A 23,621-nucleotide genomic window follows, 5' to 3' on the forward strand; every position below is an offset into this window, starting at 1 on the left:
TGTGGTACACAGTATCCTAAAGATAGGTGAACACACACACACACACACATACACGTGATTTGGACATGTTGACTGTCACCAAAATGGGCATGGGTGTTTGCAAGTAATAAGTGGGTTGCAGACCCAGCCTACTTTGACCTATGCCAGGGACCCTTTCTAGCAGTTGGAGGGGTGTATGTGCTCATCATAAAGCCCAGCAGCCCTGGGCTATGGGCTAGTTAACTAGTGGTCAGCCAGTGACCAGTTGCACAGCTTGAGTCATCTGTGATATCTCTGTTGAGTAAAAGTTGGACATAAAACCAATCAGCTACAAACTGCTACACTCAGTGTAGGTCCACTAATAGGATGCAGCCTGGAAGTGGGTGACAAGTTGGTAAGGAGGAGGCTGGTCATCATATGTATCCAGTAGACAAGATAGAAGGGCAGTGCATCAAAGCTACTTGCCTTGGGATTCTGAGTCTACTACTCAGAAGGAAAACAGCTTAGAAATGGTTTGTGAATTGTGGTGAGGGAGTGTCCTCAGAAGACAGCGGTCTATTATCAGATTTAATGACAGACTTGTGGCATTCAGATTCCAGTGTAAGGTTCAGCTATACTAACAGGATATTGCAACAGTCAGGAAGAGAGTGCATTCCGACAACAGTTGCAGGACCTACTAGATAAAGGAGGGCAACAGGAACTGGTGTTGACAATGAGTGACCTGAATGCACATAAGACAGACAGAAAAGGATAAGAGGACTGCATGGGTCCACATGGATAGGGCAACAGGAATAAAGGAGGAGAGGTCATTCTAGGCTTGTTTGGTAAATGGCTTCATGGTGACCAACACATGGTCTCAGGAAAACAGGCAGTCACAAGATCACATACAAGAGTGTCCAACATGCAAATTATAAAGACTTCCTCCTAGTAAGAAAAAGGGCACTGGAGAAGAATCAGCAATTGCTAAGTCACTAGCAGTGAAACAGTGGCCCAAAGCATAAGCCATTGGTTGCCACAGTCATCTGCAAGCAGTGGTTAGAGAAGGCTACAAGGTCAACAAAGGCTAGACCTGATAGAGAAGCCACTAACCCTGCTTGGAAGTGGCTGGATACCTGGAATTTGACTGGACAGAAAGCACAAGAATACAAGAATTAAATTACAGAGGGTAGAGTTGAAGAATAACAGCACCTCAAAACAGCATGTTGTGTGAGGACTATATATGCAGCTGAGCCAGGTATGGAAATAAGGTGCATAAGAAAAGCTGGTAATGAATGCAGCAGTCCAGGGAGTCATCAAAAGAGATATAGTGCAGGAAAATGTGGGAGACAGAAAAGACAGACCAGGATAAAAAGGAATCCTGGTTGGTTAAACAGGTTAAGAAAGGTGTTGCAATAGCAAAGAACAAAGCATCAAAGGCACTCTACCAACTTCTGGAAAGTGACATGTCACAAAAACTTTATCAGGCTGCAAGGCAAAGGCAGAAAGATAAAGAAGACAGTCAGATAACCTTCATAAGGCATGCAGCAACAGCCTGCTCATCAGTCAACAGGATAAAAGACAGACAGAAAGAGTACTTCCAGCAGATTCTGAATGAAGAAAATTCCATAGAAGCTGTACTGTCCCAGAAGCATACTACAATGAAAGAAGAGGAGGAGCGCACACTAGAAGTAACAGCAGCACTAAGGAAAATGAAGTCAGAAAAGGGAGTAGACTCAGATGAGATCACAACAGATATGATAAAAAATTAGTGTGAGATAGGGGAGAAATGGCTCCTAAGGGTATTCACAGCAGTATGGAGAGAAAGGCATATCCCAAATGACTGGAGAATAAGCATACTAGGTACCAGTGTTCAAGAACAGAGGGGATATTCACAACTGTGGGCAGTATAGAGGTATCAAATTACTGTCACACTGCATGAATGCTCTGAAGAGGATTTCTGATAAATGAATATGCAGATTAGTAGAAAGTGGGAAATGAGCAGTTTGGATTCAGATCAATGTGCAGCACAACTGACCCAATATTTGCAGTGAGAAGTTGGGAAGAAATTAGACATGAGAAAGTAGTTCAAGTGGGCATTCCTAGACTTGGAGAAAGCATATGACAAGGTCCCAAGACAGTTGATTTCGGCAGTCCTACAGTGGTTCTAAGTCCCAGAAACATTGGTAGAATTAGAGCAGGTTATGTGCAAAGACCCAAATATAAACAGTGTTCGGTCACACACAAAGGTTCCCAGCGGGAGTGGGTGTGCATCAGGGTTCAGCTATGAGGCTGCTATTCAAACTGGTGATGGACTGCATTACCAAACAGGTCAGAGGGGAACAGAGCAACAAAGTTGCTGCATGCAGACAATGTGGCATTACAGGCAGACTTTGAGCAAGAACTTCAGCAAAGGATAGGAGACCGGAATACAAAACTGAAGGCAAATGGGATGAAACTGAGTACAGGTTAGGCAGTTGCAATGGCATAAATGGAGGAAATCAGAAGAAGTTGAGAAATGAGATAGAAGGGTAAGTAGTGGAATAGGTTAACAGTTTCCTTCTTTTTTAAACAAGAAACATCTTCATTAAATTATCACTTATGAAATAGGCAATTGTACAGTCATATAAATGAAAACAAACCATGTTGACAATCTTAGCTGCAAGCATTTTATACCACAAACTATATTGACACAATTTTAGTTGCAAACATTATAAATCACTTATAATCTACCCAAGCATTGTTAGTCATACATTACATAGATCATTCAAATCCAGCCTTCTTTTAAACCTCATTCCTCTCCTGTATATATTGCTCCCACAACTCACACTTTCCCCTATGTAATTTACTCCCACCCTATTCTAAAGATCCCAATTACAGTTGTTTTATCTCTGTTACTATATTCACTACTTCTAGTATAGTTAGTTTAGATTTCCACTTTCTAGTGATTGCTTTTTCGGCAGCCACCATAATTAGACTCAGCAAAGACTTACTATGACTAAGCAGTTCTGACTCTGTATCATAGTTCAGAAAACCATTTCACTCTGAACTCCTACTACTGAATTCACATTTCCATGCCAAATATTTTCATAAATTACTTCAAAAATCGACCATCCTTTGTTATACTCTCCCTTCTGGGCCCCCAAGACACACCTTCACTGCTGCAAATCAAATTCCAATCCCAACCTATAAGTAATATTCCTTGCTGAAAGCTGATTACTTCTCACAAAGTTTTCTTACGATTCATTATAGCTGTTTTAGGTGGAATATAATACATGCCATTGTAATCCTCCTCCCTTATCAGTAGCCCCTTAGCACTACAAATCTACCATTATATTTTTTACCCTCTTCTATGTTTATCTCTCCTTGCAATTAACATAAGTGCTCCTCTTTTCCTTTATTCCAGGTATTCAGCTGAATAACAGTCCTGAAAACCTTTATTTATCAAATTCACATGTTCAGTTCTTTCCAAATGCGTCTCCTGTAGCATAGCTGTTTGCGCTCTACATTTTTAATTATAGTTCAATACTACTCCTTTTTTGTATGAATCTGTGAGACCATTTACATTTAAAGATAATACAGAAAGCGTCATTTTGTTAAAAGTTATTATTTGCACCTTTTACATGCAACAGCTTTTTTTTTTACGTATCTAGTTTCAGCTTTTGCATTACATGCATACACTAATTGTTGACAGGTTGATCTTTTCGACAGTTGTTTCTTGGCATATCCATTTGAGCTTGTGTCACATCTTGCAAAACTTATTGTTTAATTGAGAGCCCACAAACAAAAACACCCCATAAACTTATTTAATACTAACACACAAAACTATGTACAACTTCAAATACTGAAGTTTTACCCTCCTAATAGAAACAACTGTCCCAATCTGGCAGCCACACTCATAGACATGAGTTAACCTAAAAGGAAGGTTATCCATGCTAAGAGACATGGCACAACCTGTGCTTCTACTAAGTGCTATCTGGTTTTGTCTTATCATTATTGCTCTCCCAGATTGGGAAAACACTTGAATGCTTTCACAAAACATTATCTCCTAGCCACTGAAAGAAAGAAGTATTCTGTTTTTATTGCTGTTTATCAGACTGTCTCCATGGAGACATGGCAACCAGATACAGAGATGCTTTTACAAGCATTTATTTACTAGAGGAAAGCTTTATATTCAATGTTCTTTTTTTAATTTATTTCTCGTAAAAGTTGTTACTATATCAAGCCAGGGTCCTTGATCCAGTCATTCCCCTATGCAAGAAAGAGAAAAAACACATTTTTTTCTTTTATCATGCTCTTTTGACCTGACCTTTCTTCTTTCTTTTATATTGCAGTACCTACATTTCTTAAAACTGAAAGAAGAGAAAGATAAGGAGAAAAAAAACAGGGGCACCTGTTTACTTTAGTATCCCCATTACACTTGCAAATAACGGAGAAAACGTTACCATGCAGATTATATCATGCACTATAAAAATACTACTGTTAATAACAAAACTTTGTTTTTCTTACAGTTAACTCTCTCCTTTGTCTCATAAGTGCTCTTCCAAACATTAATGAGAAAACGTAGGGCATATGCTTTAGAGTCCCTTACAAATTTATAATAAAAAAAGTCCAACATTCCAGGTTTTCTTGTTCTGTCATGTTTCACAAATATAATTAATGCTCTGTAATCCCACATTTATTTGACAATATCCAAGTTGCTGGTTTCATTCCTGTTTATCTCCATTTCCCAAATCCATTCTCTGCTTTCATGTCCAACATATTCTTGGTTCTTCTAATCAACTCTAGTGCTTTTTCCGTCTCTCAAGCATTTTCCATTGAAACAATGAAAAAGGCTTCACTGGCACAGTCTTTCTGTGGTCTTTATTACTAGAACAAGATGCAAAATCTCCTTGTTTCACAGCTCACTTTTTGCAGGATAAACTTTTGTATTTCCTCCTTAGCACGTTCTGCATCAAAAATTATTTTGTCTGTTCAGGAAAGAACATTTTGAAGATGGCTGGGTACAGCAGTTTGAATCTCATGTTTATTTCTCGACATCCCCTGATTAGTGGAATAAAATTACTCTTCTGCCTATTGTACAGTGAGTAATCTTTTTTCATACTCTACTCTGTCTCCCACTTTTAGGTTTGGGATGTTGGCGTAATGGTTAAGGTGTTTACCCTACAAACACAAGGTGCAGGGTTTGATTCTCACAAGGAGTATCTGGCTAGGCTTAAAAATGGCTCACAAGAGCAGTTAACCTAGTATTAATCCATGAACTTACTTTGTCCTTCTCCCACAGTTTTGACGGAATCAGCATCTTCTGTTGGTAGGATTGCACCATTACAACTAAAGGTAGAGGTTGCTTTCTCATGGCCAGGTTTGGAGAATATACACGATGTGTCCCTTCAATTACCTTCTGCTGTAGAATATCAGTCTAGTGGCTTATCTGTGCTTTCATAAAATTAATACAGTCTTCTCCTTCCAGCTTTTCTAGTATAGCAGAAAAGCTCAGGTTTTCCCTACATGTTCTGTCCTCTATTATTTTTTTGAAACATCTCTTCTTGAGTAGTCTCATATTCAGCCAGCCTTTTCTTCATTTCACTTCTGATGTTTGCAGTTTTATCACCTCATCTACATATCATTTTAAAGCTTTTTCAATGTTTTCCTTTTATTTCAGTTGATATACTTTATCAGTGTATGTCAGGAATCTTTTTGTTGCATTCTGTGGAGAAAAAGGGAAAATGGTATACAATAACCTGTGAATATTATATTCTGCAATCATGAATTTTTGGTAATGGTGATCCAGGCTTGTGGGTGCAGAGATGGGCATTCCTTGACTGCTTTCCAGGGTGCAGTAATCAGGTAATCCTTCAGTGACACTGAAAAAGCTTATCTGAGTATGAACCTCTTGTGTCCTGAAGTTGCAGGCCACCTTTGCCGTGAGGATGGCATCTTCTATTGGATCACCTATCCCCCTCACCATGAAGGAACCTTTCTCCATAGGAGTCCTAAGAAGAACCGTGTGATTTTCCAAACCACAGTCGTCTACCCCTCTGTGGTTAAGGGAGAAGGTCCTTTGAGAAGTAGAAAAATGTATTCCAATGGTAGAAAGGGTCTTCCCATCTTGCTTGTACCTGAAGAGTCTCTTTCATCTTATGGTCAAATAAAGTGGACCCATTAAAAGGGACGTAGATGAAGTAAGACTTGAAGGGCTACGCAAAAACACAGAGGTAAATCCAGGCATGCATTCTGATGGTTTAGCCTGTACCTGCTGCTCTAACAGCTCTTTCTGAGATGTGAGATACGAGTCTCATGGAAGCACTGTATAATGACTGGAGGGTGGCCAGCTGTGAAGAAAATGTTTTCTTATCATCCACAGAAATGGACTTCAAGAGGGTACTGGAGAACTGCTTAATCAGTTATCTCTGAAACCGGATGACATGTGCCAAATAATTCGAAGACCTGAAGGCAAAGATCACTGAAGCATAAAAACACTTTCCATACCTGTCCAACGACCTACATTCCCCTATGAGAAGGATGGACAGAAGAACTCTGTTTAGCTAGTTCTTTTTTGGTGGCTGTTGCAACCACCATAGCATCTACTGGGGGACCCTCGCTCCAATGAGCACCATCTTTGGGTGCTACATGTTATTTATCTGGGTGTTTAGAGATGGACTCCTTGATGTTTGGATTCTTCCAAGCCCAGCAGCAGATGAGGTTCATCATCTCATCCCCTGGAGGGACTACCCAAGTCACAGCTGTGCTAGTCCCAAAAACCTAAAGAAATACTGACTGTTCTTGGGAAGGGGGGGTCGGAAGACCAACCTCCCTTCTGTTTCAGAAGTTTGAGAATTGCTCTGAATGAAATATCCTCAAGGGGTGACCTGGGGAACCCTTCCCTTTTATCAAATTCAGTGTCTTCGGTTCGAGACTGTTGTGGGGAGTCTATGTACCTCCTCTTGCACATCTGCTTCTGAGGAGGCTCTTCAGTGGGGGTTCCAGAGCAGACTCAGAATTGCTAGCAGTGTCCTGATTGAGGATAGTCTCAAGGCTTGACTGGGCTTGGCTATCCCAATGCAAATGGATAAAGAGGCTCAGCTTCCGCATACAGTAGTTGAGTGTAGGATGGAGCCAAGGAGGGTAAGTTTGCTTTTTCCAATGATGTGGAGAAAGCTCTCTCCACCATCTGGAAAGCTGAATTCATGGGGGCACCCCAGTCTTGTCCCACTGGATCCGAAGAAGCCTGTGAGGGATGAAACCCAGTCCCCCCTGGCTCTACTCTGTAGGCAGAGGTCAGAGCCAAGCTATTCAGCTCTGAAGCTCCAAGACGAAGGGATGGCTCTGACATCATCAGAGTCTATCCCAACCCACCAGATCTTGTGCTGACACTATGGCCCAGAGATTCCTCTGGATCTGACAAGGCTGAACCTGCCTGGGTCACAAAGTGTCAGAGTGGAAGAAAGACAAGTCTTCGGGTCAGACACAGGCACACTTGTGAATCTCAGGTACAAAACCACAGGCCAGATCAGAGTAGCAGCTAAAGCCTAGGGCTGAGAGGTGGAGAGGCTCATGGGTCCAATGGGAGACAGAGCTGAGAACCTTCCTCATCATCCTATCCAAATACACTTTTAAAAAGCTCATGGATGACCTGAGGGAAGAAGATGTAGATGGTGGATGGGAAACTTGTCAAGGCATGCCTTGGAGGAATGGAGAATGAAGCCTCAACGAGACTGGTTAAGGACAGAACTTTAGAGATTTAGATCCCAACTTGCTCAGTCGAAGGGGATGGATCTGATGATTTTGACTTTGTTTTAGTTGAGAGTCAAGCTCTTACAGACTGTTGGAGCCGATAACTTCTGATGATAGATTTCTATGTAATGGCATCTCTGGTAACTGCTCATTTTTCTCCCAAGAAAATAATATACCTTTCCCAGTAGTATATCCTGTTGTGATGAACAGTGCAGTTCTACAGTCCTAAATTAACTAACCACTAAAGCAGGAACTAACCACATGCCCCCTCAAGGGAAAAAAAAACTACAAGACACACACTATTTTTTTTTTCATTTCTTGCCAGTTGGCTCCCAAAATATATATTTTTTTTCATTTTATAACAGCTGTCTCTGGGATAATCGATGCTGAACCTTTCTTGCCTGTAATTTTTAATTCTTGTACTCAGACTCTCTCTCTCTCTCTCTCTCTATATATATATATATATATATATATATATATATATATATATATATATATACACATACATATATGTCTATATATATATATATATATATATATATATATATATATATAATATATATATATACATATATGTGTGTGTGTATATATATATATATATATATATATATATATATGTGTGTGTGTGTGTGTGTGTATATATCTATATATATATATATATATATATATATATATATATATATATATATATACATACATATATATATATATACACATGGATCTAGGACACATGCTTGACTAGCATATATCCGTATCACAAAACATCGAACACACATGCACTAAAGTGCTTAATATCGAAAAGCGCTTCTGTGTATATGCAGTTCAAAAAAAAAAAATCTACGTTTCGCCCCCCTGCACCCCCCACACTCCTCCTGCTTTATTATTCTCACTCCGAGATTGCACTACAGTGGGGAAAAGGGAATTTTCCCTTACCCACACTGTAGTCCGATCAACGGAAAGTACAGTTTTGTACCTACCATAAATGTAGATGTCTGATGGATATGCAACTGCAGTCATAACATATGGGTTGTCCTGCCTCAGGCAGCCCTCGGTCAGCCGGATTCCAAAGTCTGGGTCCGGCGTCGGCTGGTGTCGCCTCCTCTCCGATGTCAGAACGGCTGGAGTATAAAGGCATCAGCTGACGCCATCTTCTTCAGTCTTTCTTGCCACGCGGTGCCCGAAGCAGAAGCAGTTTGCAAGTGCCGGTCGGTCAGCTCCTGTGTTTTCAGTACCGAAGTCATCTAAAAGCTAAGTACCCCATTGGGGAACATTTTTTCTTGCCTCAGCCGATGTCAGAACAAATTGAGAAAGTTAATAATTGTTTGTCTTGTGGTAAACAAATACCTCATAAGGACTTCCATTCTTATTGCCTCCCTTGCCTGGGCCCAGACCACGACGTCTCGGCCTGTGCTGCCTGTGCTTGCTTTAATAAGCGCACTCTCAGGCGCCGGGCAGAATTTGCTGAAGACTTTTTCGGCGAATCTTTCGCTTATATCATGCCGTTGGAACTACCGACAACTCAATCTACCAAAAAACGAAAGGACCGGGACTGACATCCTCGGCCCGCGTCCTCCACCGATACTCCTCCTAAACCCTCCACGAGTGCTTCGGTCCCTTCGGAAGCGGTAATTCAACCGCTCCAGGCCGACGACACAGCGTTAACATGTCCTTCGGTCTCGGAGTCTACACCGGTGCCGGTTGTTGATTTTCCTCCAGAAACCGAAGTTCTGGATCTACCCAACACCATTCCTGTGGACAAGGTTACTCCTGCACGTGGGGCAGCTAGGCCTCTCCTGTATCCATGTCCATCAAGGCCTTTGCACGTGCTAAGGCCGCCAGCCAGGCCAAGGCCCATCCTAAACCTACTGCCCAGGCCCCTTCTTCTGATAAACAGATCATGTCTCTTGCTGCAGATCTTATTTCTCTTATCAGGGGGTCTCAGCCTCATCCAGACAGAGGTTCTCAGCCGCCTGCAGCGAAAAGGCCCAGAACTGAGCAGGCCGACAACCTCTCTTCAGATGAAGCCTCTGGGGATTCTGAGCATTCAGATACCCAAGAAGAATCCTTCCAGGCCTATGAGGACTCTGATGCTGAGGAATCAATTCCCTCTGCCTCTCCTCCAGAGGATTTTTTGTTCGGTGAAGTCCTACACTCTATTTTAAATGGCAGGGTCAGGAATTCTCTGATTCCAGGAAAAGGCTACGTACCTTCCTCAAGCTACCCCAGCACAGACCTTTAGCTATCCCTCCAGTTATGGATGTCCTGGATGATGTTTTCTCCGACTCCAGTGCTAACCCTGATTCTCTCCCTCCTGCTCCTGTCAAGCCAGACAGATATTATAGGGTCCCTGACACGCACAAACATCTCTTCAAGGCCCATTCTGTGGATCTAGAAACTATTTCACAGGGCCCCAAGGGAGTGGCTACTTCCACAGCCAAGAATCCACTGCCAGCGGATAGGGAAGCTAGGTCCCTGGAGAGATGGGGTAAAAAAGTTTATACCTCTACCACCCTGGCCATGAGGTCACTTAACTGCCTTTTTCATATGTTTCAGTACCAGGATTTTTTACTGGATGATTTACAGAAAAAGCTAGCCTCTCCTGAGCCTATTGATAGAAAGGCATTGCAGGATTCAGTACTTAACACTCAGCAGGTTAGCAATCATTTTCTTCAGTGTGGTTATGATGCATTGGAAGCTTCATGTAGGGCAGCTATGACTGGGGCTGTTATACGTAGACATGCTTGGTTAAAAGAACAGCCACTGCCAGACCATGTTAAAGTAAAGTTACTTGATGCACCTCTGGAAAAACAGAAGCTTTTTGGTGCTAATGCACAAGATGTGTTGAAGTCCATTGAGGAGAAAGCTAAATCAGTACAGACAGTCAAAGATATCCTCCAGGTTCAGCCACCCAGATTCAGCAGGAATTGGCCTTCAAAGAATTGGTCCTTTCCAGACACTGACAAGTTTCAAAGGGGAAAAAACAGGCGTGCCCGAGGTAGAGGGCAATACCGAGGCTCCTACAGGGGCCGCCAATGGCAACCACCAAATCAAAGAAGTGGCGCAGGAAGTCCAGCCGCACCACAAGGACAACCACAATGACTTGACTTTCATACCATCTACAAAGGCTCAAAGAGAAGCACCTTTGGGCGGAAAATTATCCTTAATCTCCAAAAACTGGCATATCTTAACCAAGGACAACTGGATTCTGGATTTAATAGACAAAGGTTACAGATTCCACTTCCATACTTTACCAATAAGACAAGGCATGCCAAACCTGCCACTTCATTAAAGGGCAGAGGCACTCATTCAAGTTTCAAAGCTGTTAAATATAAAAGCAATAGAAAGGGTCCCTCCACAGGAACAAGGCCAGGGATTTTATTCAAGACTGTTCCTTGTTCCAAGAAAGGAAAACAAATGGAGGCCTATACTGGACTTGTCTACTCTAAATACTTATCTCATTGTGCCAAAGTTCAAAATGCTGACGTTGCAGCAACTCCTTCCCATGCTGGGCAAGGGGTCTTGGCTGGTCACTCTGGACCTCAAGGAGGCATACCTGCATGTCCCAATCAGACAAAGCTGCAGAAGATACCTCAGTTTTCTTGCAGGAACCGAGCATTATCAATTCTCAGCATTGCCGTTTGGCTTATCTACTGCGCCCAGAGTGTTCACGAAATGCCTGGCATCAGTAGTGGCACACTGCAGACTCCAGGGGATTCAAATATACCCCTACCCGGACGACTGCCTCATACAAGCAGACAACAAACAAACCTTGATAGCAAACTTGGACTATGTCATTCAATTACTACAGGCCTTGGGATACACAGTCAACATTCAGAAATCAAGACTTCTGCCATCCCAACAAATTATTTTCCTAGGAGCCAAACTGGACACAAAAACACAAATGGCTTATCTCACAGAGGAAAAACAACAGCAGTTACCAGAGTACTTCAAAGGCCTAGCAAAGCATGTGTCCGGATCCCATATATATATATATATATATATATATATATATATATATACATGTACATATATATATATATATATATATATATATATATATATATATAGATATATAGATATAGATATATATAGATATAGATATATATATAAATATATATCTAGATATATATATATATATATATATATATATATATATATAGATAGATATATATAGATGGATACAGATATATATATATATATATATATATATATATATATATAGATATAGATAGATGGATATATATATATACATATATATATATATAGATATATATAGAGATAGATATATATGGTTCCCCTTCACAAGATCGAGTTACTGAAAGTTCGAAATTCATAAGCTCGAGCCCAGAATCTTGAGTTTTCAGTAACTCAAAATTGTGAAGGGAAGAGAACTAAAAAAAAAAAAAAAAAAAGTTTACGTACATGTTTGCAGGGGGCCGAGTCCCCCTGCACTCTCCCTGCTTAAATATATCAGCTTCGTGACCGCACTACAGCAGAGGAACAGAAATTCTCCCATTGTGCACTTCCATTCAGTGCGGAATGGGAGATGTCCCTCATCCCCGTTGTAGTTCGATCTCGGAGTTGGTATATTTAAGTAGGAGGTGTGTGTGTGTGTGTGGGGGGGGGGGCACAGCCCCCATGCAAAACATTGTAAAGACATTTTTGCAATGTTTTTTCCCTACGGTTTAGAATTTCGAGTTGCTGAAAACTTGAGATTCTGGGTTTAAGCTTATGAATTTCGAGCTTTCAGCAATTCGAGATTCTAAAGGGAAACCATATATATGTATGTATGTATGTATATATATATATATATATATATATATATATATATATATATATGTATATATATATATATATATATAAAACAGTGTTCTAGTGATTGCACACATGTAAGATTAAGTCACATGAAGTAGGACAAGCATCATAGTACATTGCCAAATACTTTACTCTGGTAATACGTACATGCATTGACTCCATATGGTAGCAAACCAAGTAGGTCCCATTTAATGAGACTGGATGCTGGAATTCTTGGAAGCAATCTATGTTGAGAGATCTATTAATAGTTAAATAAGACTTAAGTGCTTACCATTTTATTTATTTAAGCTAAACAGATTAGCCATAAAAGTCCATTTTCATCTAAAATCTCTTTACTCAAGTACAATAAAATAATTACAAAATAATGGAAGAAAAAAGTGTCATTTTGAAATACGTATACAGTACTGAGGTTAATAAGACATATTCTCACATAATGCAAACTACAGTTAATTGAGGACTACAAACTGTATTCTTTAAGGTGATTCCCTCAAAGTAGATCACTGTTGTTGAGTGAACATGGATTTGATACTTAGTAAAACTTAAACGTTTTTGAAGCATTCAAGAACAGCGAGGAACATGCAGGGTGAAGAAACTAAATACACCTAAAGTAACATAAAACCTGGCTTCAAAAGAGGTTAAAAAATGTATACAGCAGTGATGAAAACAATCTATCTGTGTAATATACAAAATATTTGCTTTACTAAGGGCTGAAAAGTGGTATTCTAAAACCTAGGTTAGTTAGCCATAAATCTACGATTTTGTTTGGTATCCTTTGAAGTCTGTGTAGATCCTACACCCTGCTATAAGTGCTTCATAATCCAAGTCAGCAGAAGCACACCCTTTGAACAATTCTGCTAAGATGTGGCTAAATACCTCTCAGGCTCTTAGTTCAAGAATCCGAGAATAAAATACTAGTGACAGACTAAACACCATTCTTATATGACTAGAAAGCTGCTAGAATAATAGATTTTCCATTAGCATGCATTTTCTCAAGGATACCGGTTGGAAACTCAATTGTCATTATTTAGTAACTGCAATCCACAACAACTTACCAGAAAATCATGTATTTTATGAAGAAACAAACATATGAGGGAAAATCAGGAATACTTAAGTAGTATGTGGCTGGAATCTTTACAAAATGCAAGGAAAAAAGTAAACTGCAACAAAAGTTGTACATTCAGCTTTTCAGATTTCAAACTCTGTTCCTATCCATTGCACTTTCAACTCTACATCAGTCTACATTATTCTTCCTGGCATTTACCAAAAGTAGTTAAAATGCACCACTGAACTGTACAATGAAGGCAGGTGGGCAAAAGTTGCAGAGTTATTACTGAAAAGCAGAAAAAAGGGTCTTAGGGACTTATTACTGTTCCATTATGACACCATTGCCCATTTACCATCTGTTTTGTACAGACTGAAGAATTCAAAAATGCAGTCAAAAATTAAAACAAGAAACAACTGGACATCTGTGGAAAATAATCACATACCTCTGCATGAGGAAAGGGAGGTTCTGGAAGATAGACTTTTGACTGCTTATTATGACATAACCTTGAAAGAATAAACAAACAATGCAGTTAGCATTTGTGCAGCTTTTTCTTTTGTATATTCAAAGCATATTTCAGTTATGGTACTGCTAAGTGAAGACAAATATTACTTCTTTTTGAGTCACCACATGTCAAATACCTACTATCGTGAAGTGATCTTTGCATGCGAAGCTCAGCAAACTCCTTGGGTCTCCCTGATAAAAAGGGTTCCATTGATCAGTGGGACTGCCCAGTTAACAAATGTACAATAAAACAATGGCATAACAAAATATGTAGATAATTTTCAGCCTTAAAATTTCTTTTTGTCTGTATGCTTTCCTTCTACATATCTGTTGACCATCAAGCCCTCCTCCTATAGATTTTAAGCCCATTCTTCTCCTCAGAGGCAGAGGACCCTATCTGCACCTGAGTGACAGCCAACTGGACAAAGCCTGTCATCTAGCAAGCCATGGAGGAGTCTGTGCCCTTGCTGCTCATACATGTGCCCAGCTTCTGTAGGTTGGTAACCTCATCCCAAGGGCCTGACTTCAATCACCAAACCAGGGCCAACCATGTTTCAGGACAAACCGTTCCTATGCTGGGGAGCTACTATGTGCAACTCCCTTTTTACAGCCTTCTATAATTTAGAACATTGGTTATGGGGCATTTTTTTCTCTTTAGTCAGTAAGCCTTTCTCTTGTAGCTGACATCAGCATTCCAGTCACAGTAAGGGCCTCCTACATCCTCCTGAGACATGTATGGATTCCCATACATAAATACAGGTTTGGGAACAGCAAACCCAAACCCTTTTTGTAAAGGACCTTAACTTTTGTTCAAGCTTTCACTTGCATGGGAGCATTTGTGGCCAATGAAAATCATCAATCCCTTCCCCCAGGGTAAATGAGACACTTGTTTCCCATTTCTTATCCTTCATACCCACTTCAAGCACCCAAGACACAACTTGGATCGGGATATTCTCAGATGCAATCATGGAGGATTTTATCTCTAACAGAGCTGAGGTTAGCTTTGAAAAGATTTACGAGGTATGTGTGCCTCTTGTCAATGACAACCTGAGGTCACTGCCCTTGTGTCGTGTTAGGTTAGCACAATATACATGTAGTTATTTACTGTTTAATGACTGGTAGTTCCACTTGTTCAAAGTTCCTTTTCAGTGGAGGGCCTGGGAGTAAAGCCCCAACCAATTACTGCAAACCAAAAGGTATAATGAGTAAACAGTCAAAAGGAAATACAGCTTGGGTACTGGACATTCAAGCAAATAAGTCAGCAGGGTAACAGTTGAAGATGGTCAAATACTCTAAAATATTGTGCGTTTATAACAGAATAAATACAAATGCAAATGCAGAAATGAACAAAATACATAAATGAATGTAATGTATGTGCAAAAGATATGGTACTAGTGCAGTACATCATAAGCTCACCTTACTGAGGTACAAATTCAGAAGTGAGCTCTTTCCTCAGCTCTGTGCATCCTATGAGGAAGTACATATAGTTACAATGGGAGGTGAGGGAAACCTGGTAAACAGTTCCTTTATCAGCTATTTTAACCACTTACTCTCAACAAGCAATGTCTCAATGATAATGCACTAATATAATGCTATGATCCCAAAAATATATAGCCTATGCAACCAAAATTTAACATGCATACGACATGCAAATCAGTTTAGGCAATGGGCTTTAGATTCAAATTCAAGGAGGATCTAAGAAAGCAGACAAAATTAGTTTAAGAAAGGAAAATGTGACGTGCTTTTTGCCCAACAGCTGCAAGATTCTTCCCGGTTAGAGCATGTCTCAGGAGGATGTAGGAGGGCCTTACTATGACTAGGATGCTCATGTCAGCTGGGAAAGCAGGTCAAACACAAGACAGGGTACACAGATGCATAGATAAAGAGAAACGTGGCTGGCTACAATGCAAATTCAAGAGGGTGAGTAAAAGAAAAGGAGATAAAAAAGATGCAAGTGGAAACAACAGCTTCACAGAAGATGGAGTACAATGAGGACGACTATGAGGACAAATATAGAGGAATAGGGATGGATGTATAACCTGAGCACCATAAAAAGGCAGTAGTGGGAGTAGGGATGGCAATCAAACTAAACAAGATGACGAGACTGATTGCAGCCCACTGCCTTAATGCACCATCTTGTACTGCTCTGAGACCTTTATAATAAAAACACACTTTTTCATCAGAAGCAATGGATGAATAAAATAACCAAACACATTAAAATTAAACCATCCAGCATCTTCAAAGCATTATTTTCATCCTAAACTGCAGCAGCTAGTCTGAACAAAATTCAAACCTGATGAAGAGCATTTATTCACTGAAGATGTAAACATCTGATACAGTGATCAAAGAAAAATCAAAAAGTCTTGCATAAAAAAGCAGTTTTCCAAGTCCAGGATCATAATATATTGAATATATACTATGAAATAACAGCAGCAAGTACCTAAAACTCAAAGATGGTTTAACAGTATATTATCTTTTCAAATTACAGTGTTTTTATCCCTCTCCATAGGACTCAGTGCACTCTCTCACAGTGCAATTCCTTTTGAGACTTCACCATCAAATAATTCATTCCATTTTGAGGTAATGGGATATAGTTTACAAATGCTGTTTCTCAGAATATTAGGCCCCTAAAATCACTCTTGCCTGTCCTAAGGCTATGCCATCTCCTACCCATGCTACAACTAAATACGAAGCTCCCAAGTTGTGAAAGCTGCTGGTACCCTAATCTGAATGAAAAATTGTAACTACTGGGGTACCACCACACAGATCAGAGCTGGGGTCTCTCCTGTTATACACTTACTTTGGCAAACATGTAAACAAACTTGGCAAAAGTGTGGATGATCAAATTTACTGATGACTGCAAGCTAGTCATTGTTACCTGCTCACCCACTAAAACCAAAATGCTTCAACAAAGGCTGTAATATGATTTTCAAGATGGCTGCACACTTTACAGCAGGTTTATTAGACCTCCCACAGTGTAAAAATTACAACTGTGAAAATAGCCAGTAAAACCTTATCTAATAATTAGATACAATTCAGCACCTAACTGGTAATTATATCACCAAGATGAAAGAAAGAAGAAATTTGGAGAAAGTAACAGAAAATTAATTAGAAAAGGAGGAGAGAAAGCTCTAGCTGGGAAAAATCTTGCAGCTGTCGGGCAAAAAGCACCTCACATTTTAGCTTTGGTACAGAAGAATACTTCCAGTAATTTAGAGTAAAAAAAATAAACCAAATGTACTCATAGATGTTTAAAATTTGTGAAACACTGAAGGAATATATACAGTCAAGTACAGTGGTGGCTGGTGACTTCAAATTAAAGGGTGGCTGCAGGATACTATTTTCTGCATGGCAACAACATAAATGCTTTCAATGTAGATAATTCTTAACAGTATGCTTATTAAAGCTTACTTGCATCTTACAATCTCAGATAAGTTTACCTGATGGTCATTAAAGCATTGCTACTTAAACACAAAGCAACAACAGGCATTGCAGAAGCATAAATCAACAGTATAAAAATATGACAGAAAACCAGAACATTCTGCAAAATCAAGGACAAAAGAAAGGCCACCGTACTTGTGATTACCTTGGATGGAGGGGATACTCTTTACACTTGCATAACTGCTCCTTGCCTTGCTTGGACACATCCAGAGTCACTACATGGGGAGTGAGGTACAACAATTATGTCACAATTTAAAATGTCTATGGCTGACGGTAATGGCGATGACACACTTGGTCATACCTCTCAACCTCAGAGCAGGAAATCTGGACAAAGCCATAAATAAAAGAGTGGGACAAAGGCCCAAAAATGGAGACAATTTTTAAATATTGCTCTTACAAATTTGATAGAATAGTAGGTCTTCATTAGTATGAATTTTCTGAAGGGTATGAAATCTGAAACTCAAATGTCTGTCATTATTTTCTAACTTCAATCTTTAACAATTTGCCACTAATTTGCCAGGCAGAAAACCACAATTTTATGAAAAACGGACCAAAAATGTGATGCAAAAATCTGGATATTCTGCAAAAATCTGTACAGTTAAGAGATATGATCCCTACCCACTGCACTCTGGACTTTCCAAACACACCATCACATTTACTCACTTAGTATGATAAGGGCTTGTTATAACAAAAGCAAACAAGTTGGATGTCCCTTCTGAACAAACTCAAAACGAGCATATCTGTGTTTTCCTGTAGAAATTCCTACATCACAAACCAAACCTTATAGACTGTTTCTCATCCCAAAATATGTAAATCCTACAGTAATAAAAATGGTGCACAGTTAAGTTTCTGTTCTACCCACAAGCATAATTCTCAAGTTATTTTATTTTCAAGAAACAGAGAAAAAGCTAAACAAGTGTGTGTGTGTGTGTGTGTGTGTGTGTGTGTGTGTGTGTGTGTGTGTGTGTGAGAAAGCGCGTGGGAAGGGGGATCAAAGTCAGGGACAATTTTTAAATATCATTGCATTTTCTAAAATAATACACCATACCTTGTATCAACATACATTTTTTGAACAATAAGAATTAAGAAACTTTGATGTATTGCATTAATGACTATTTGAAATCCTCAGTGATTTACCAGAAAATCAACAATTTTAAAATGTATGCCAAGCAATAGCAGGCAAAAATCAGTCAGTGAACAGAATGCATTGAACTTCTGACTTTATTTTCACACTTTAAGTTATTGTATTCAGTAACACATCAGAAATGACCAAAAAATTGAATACAGGGCAGTAAAAGCTAGTGAACACCTAGGTAAGCCTAGTTTTCAAAAAGACCACCAGTTAGAGCAGAATTTTATCCTAAGATTAAAGACATAACAGGGATTCTAAGTAGGAAAGGCAAAGCGTACTTTCCAGTGCTCTGAAGTATTTGTAACTTTAGACTCAAGACATATATTACAAGTACCTCTAAAGGGAGTTCCTCATATTTTCTCGAGTTTAGATTCTGTTTGTTGTCAGTATATTCCTTTTTCCAAATATATGTTACCAGCAACACTGCATATGTAATCCGGAGTGATAGCTGCTAAGCTAGGACACTTTGTGCAGAATCACTGTTTAATGCATATACATTTCTTGGTACCCTCGCAGTTTTTCTAGCTGTGATCATTACTACTTTCCCCAAATAGTGTTTTTTACTGCATGTATATAAACATTGAATTTCTTCCAAAAATAATCAATAATTACAATTCCAAGCCTCTGAGCTCAGAAGATTTCCCAGAAGCTGACCAGTTGCGTGAGGCAATGAGGTGTTGTCCTAAGTGCTAAATATCCACAGCTCACAAGTTTGATCTTTTGTCGATGCAGTGTCTCCTTCTTGCACCTCTTATACAACTTCCCCACTGCAAGCTTGTATAAAAGTCACAATTTCTCCCTCATTTTATACAATGCAGCCATTTTATGATCAACATAGGAAGTGTCTTCTATATACATATCTCTGTCTGCTACATACGGTTTATTTCTGTACCTAACCAATTAATTATTTTATATGCAAAACATAAACGGTTATGTCTAATCACTTGAGATGAAATTCAGGTTGCTAATACTATGCTGCTGTTTTCTTTTCTAGAAAGCATATCTTTCAACCGTCCCTGATTTTGCCTCCTATTTTTGCCCTATCTCGTGAATTTTTTGATTTTCTGTGAAAAGAATGAGGACTGCACTCAGTCAGTAATGCCAGGCATGTTCATACTACCTATTGTTTGGAAAAATGCATGTCAATGCAAAATCTCTTGATCTATTATTAACTTTTATGTGAATTACAGTATTTTTTCAAAGTGTCCTTGATTTTGGCATTTGTTGCCCTTTACTTTTGGCTTTGTCCAGAATTCCAGAGTGAAGAAATTGAGAGATATGCTGGAAGGCATTCATAATTTAAAAAAAAAAAAGTTATACTTCTGCACAACAACCCCTGAACAAGTTAATCATGCTCAAGTCAGCATCTATGTTGTTAAGTGTGATTTAATGTTCATAAATACAGCTATAGCTATGTAATTGCTGCCAAATATAGACACTATCACTTACCAAATGGAAACAGCTGAAGTTTAAAACCTATCCTTTTTATAATCCACATGATGCTTTATTGCAAATAAGCTTCACAAACTGTAAGCAATGTAAAAATGTGCAATACACTCGCTGGGTTTACTATGCTCCTTGCTGCCTTGCATAAGATACTTTTTTAAGGGATAGGAAGCTGGAAAGCAAACACCATCAGCCCCACAGAAGACAACAGCAACACCGTACTTAGCCGAAAGGCACAGCTTGCTTTTTTCTGTGTTTGAAAGACTTGAAAACGGAAAGGAGGCAATCAGTTTATTTTCCGGAGATGGTGATGATTAGCTGCACTTGCTGGAGAAGATCCTGATTTCACTGCTGGTCTGACTGTGTAGTGCAGCTGTGGTGTATGTTGCAGCTACCATCTTGCTGTTCCATCTTCAGAGCACAGCCCGCACCTGGCCCAGGCACATGACCAAGTGGCGAGACAGCGAGCGAGTTACCGGGATAGCCTGCTCAGGGATTCATCTGGATCTTGTAAATACAGCAGCTGGCAGGGAACAGACGTGGGATCCTAATGTGGCCTTGGCACTCCGGGCTCTTTCAAGGGCTAAATGACAGCAACGTGAAGCTGTGACAAATATTACTATTTGGCACTGTGGCAGTGTATCATTTTCTGGTCATTTAACAGGAAGCAAAGCCACGTGTGTGTATCTATCTATGCACATTATTGGCCTAGATCACAGTCCAGCTAAAGTACCAAACATTTGTTTATGTACTTATATTTAAATGTACATCTGTGTGTGTGTGTGTGTGTGTGTGTGTGTGTGTGTGTGTGTGTGTGTGTGTGTGTATAGACATCATTAATTTCTCAAAGGGGCTAACGCTAGTGTCCAACCGAACTGCTACTTACTGTTTCTCACTCTCATTTTCCTGGCAAGCAAAGTGCGGGAAGACAGCAAGAACCAATCAGTAGCCATCCAACCAACTGCGGATGTGGCAGCCCGATCCTCTTCTACTTTACTACGGTTACAAACCGCATAGACTTCTGGACATCTGTACATGGATGCCTTCTCTTCTTAATCTGGACTGCTTTTACAGCAGTCCAGATTTACAGAAACTAGTTTTTTTTTTAAACCCAGAACTCGTCGAGCAAGCATGCGCTCGCAGTTCGAGTGCTGGGACTTTAACATTGAGTTAGTCAGACTCGCAGCTAACCTAAACAGTATTTAAATATTATATTTTTTAAAATGTTAAGCTTTCTTTTTCTTTCTTTTCACAGCTGGGGGGCTGCAGCCCTGCAGTCTGATGGCACGAGCCACCCCTGGTCAAGTAACAAAAGTCTGGAAAAATAGAAGCTTTAACTAGCTATTCACATGAGCTAATAAAACTGCAAAAGTCAAAGGCTGAAACAGAGAAAAGGTTGGCTGAATGAGAAAAGGTTGGCTGAATGTGAACTTTCTCAAGAAGGGCTGTTTCAAAACACAGCGGTTAGAAGACAGTGCTTACAGAGAGAACCTGATATTTTCTGCTGTACCAGATAAATTAGAAGGAACAAACTGTATTAATTTTATGAAGGTACAGATAAGTAGCTGGACTGGTGTTCCACAATAGGATTTGTTAACTGGTACATCATATGTATGCCCCAAACCTGGCGATAAGAAAGTAGTCAAGACCTACATTAGTAAAGCTGCAATTATACTACCAGAAATACTTGCTCATGACAAAATTGTGGAAAAAAGGAAAAGTATTAAAAACTGGACACAACACAGTGTTTGTGGAAAATGGTTATTCACTGTATACAAGAGAAGCAAGTTTATCCCAGCAATCAGGGAATGTTGAGAGGCAGATGTGAGATTAAAGCTGTTGTATCCATCTGTCTTCAGAATATTTTTTCCTGGAGGATCAAATACATTTCTGGGTGTAAACACGCTAAAAAGGAAGGAAATAAAGTTCAGCCAACAAAGAGTGATCCAAGAAGCAGAAGGAGACTCTGCTCCTCATCCGAATAACAATACCAAAGCCCGACAGATCAAATGAGAGACTATGTCATTGAACCCTTTCCAATGCTTGAGTGACAGAAAAAGGAGCAGAAGCTGACTAGAAGAACCAGAACTTTGGATCTAAATTCAAGAATCGTGTTAGGCAACAGACATGATCAGGAAGACCACCAGCAATGTTGTGAAATTAATGACTAAATGGGAGACTGTAAAGTACTGATCCCATTAAATATAGGATAAGGCGTGAAATATGGCTATGCAAGACTTGCCTCAGTAAGACTGTAACTTGGTTGACTATTAAACTGATGGATGAACTGTAAAGCATGTACCCCCACTTTATTTATTGACATTTGTTTAATGGGAACATCCACATGGACAATAACTTTTTTTCAGTGTACGCCCAAGGAAAAACTATTACATGAAATTATTTAGATGCAGCAATAGACAGTTAAAATTTTAGATGACTACAATACAATTAACGTTCACTCAATTATTCAGATTACCAAGAATTCAGTACACTATAGTGAGGCAAAGGTAAGAAAAAAGAAGTTATGTACTTACCATAACATTCCACGTGAGTTGTTCTTCCCGCCTTCATTCTTACTGATGGGTTCGGAGCCGATCCTCGGCTCTGAGTCGGCCAATTTGCAAAGCTCGAGGTCTCTAACAGTTTGAGGCCGAAACCCTATCCCACAATGCACCTCTACCTTCCCCAGATCTTGTTTGCTGCCAACTAGTGGTAAATCTAAATCAGATTTTGAAGGAAATCATAAAGACAACTAGTAAGTGGAAACTCCTCAGAAGAACCAAAACCAACATAGAGCCTCTCTCGAACTTCCAGACATTGGATGGGGGTAGGTGGAGGGGGTCGTAAGAATGAAGGCGAGAAGAACAACTCATATGGAACGTTATGGTAAGTACATAACTTCTTTATGTGAATTTGTTCAATCTCGCCTTCATTCTTACTGAAGGGTAGCATCCCCGGCACCACAAACTTGGGTGGCTCACGGGAGTACCAGTCTAAGGACAGCAGTAGTTCCAAACAGTGTGAAAAAGCGATAAAAAACCAGGAACAGCAAAACACCTTCTCGCCAGTCTGATATAGTGCAAATAAGACAGGATAAATTAACAGTCCACAGTCAATTTATTCCAGCATAAAAAAAAAATTAAAAATTAGTCAAGCACTTTCATCCAGGAAACCCTGGACTTCATCAGAACCAATAACACAATTAAAACACTCCATTTAAATATATTGAAACAACCAATAAAAAACACTGGGTGTATACATATTAATTAATGATTTAAAAACACAAAAACAGTACATTTACAACAACTATAAAACATTTATTAATAAATAAAAATTTATTTAAATTGATGTTTTATAACACTAGGGCTCTATACTTTAAAAGGGGCATGATAGAAATGTGTTCGTTAGTACCAGGGGTGTGGGTAGCATTTAACCTTATTTGCCATTTCATTTCTGCTCTCTCAAGTGCATTAGCCCAATCACCCCCCCAGAATTCATCACTACTATTTCTAGAATCCCAAACAAAAATGTTGAACAACCCACACTACTAAG

At 39.5% G+C, this 23,621-nt stretch overlaps 1 protein-coding gene across 1 annotated transcript in view; it reads right to left on the bottom strand.

Moving 5' to 3' along the window:
• Nucleotides 1-23,621, bottom strand: part of INTS9 (integrator complex subunit 9) — a 943,738-nt gene that overhangs the window by 499,109 nt on the left and 421,008 nt on the right. Inside the window, exon 7 of the mRNA XM_044062717.1 lies at nucleotides 13,992-14,052. Within this exon, the coding sequence (XP_043918652.1) occupies nucleotides 13,992-14,052 (61 nt within the window). The remainder of the gene's footprint in view (nucleotides 1-13,991; nucleotides 14,053-23,621) is intronic.

Source organism: Protopterus annectens, chromosome 2.part1, assembly GCF_019279795.1.
Source record: "Protopterus annectens isolate FY-2018-M chromosome 2.part1, PAN1.0, whole genome shotgun sequence".
In the NCBI taxonomy this organism is placed as follows: domain Eukaryota; kingdom Metazoa; phylum Chordata; order Ceratodontiformes; family Protopteridae; genus Protopterus; species Protopterus annectens.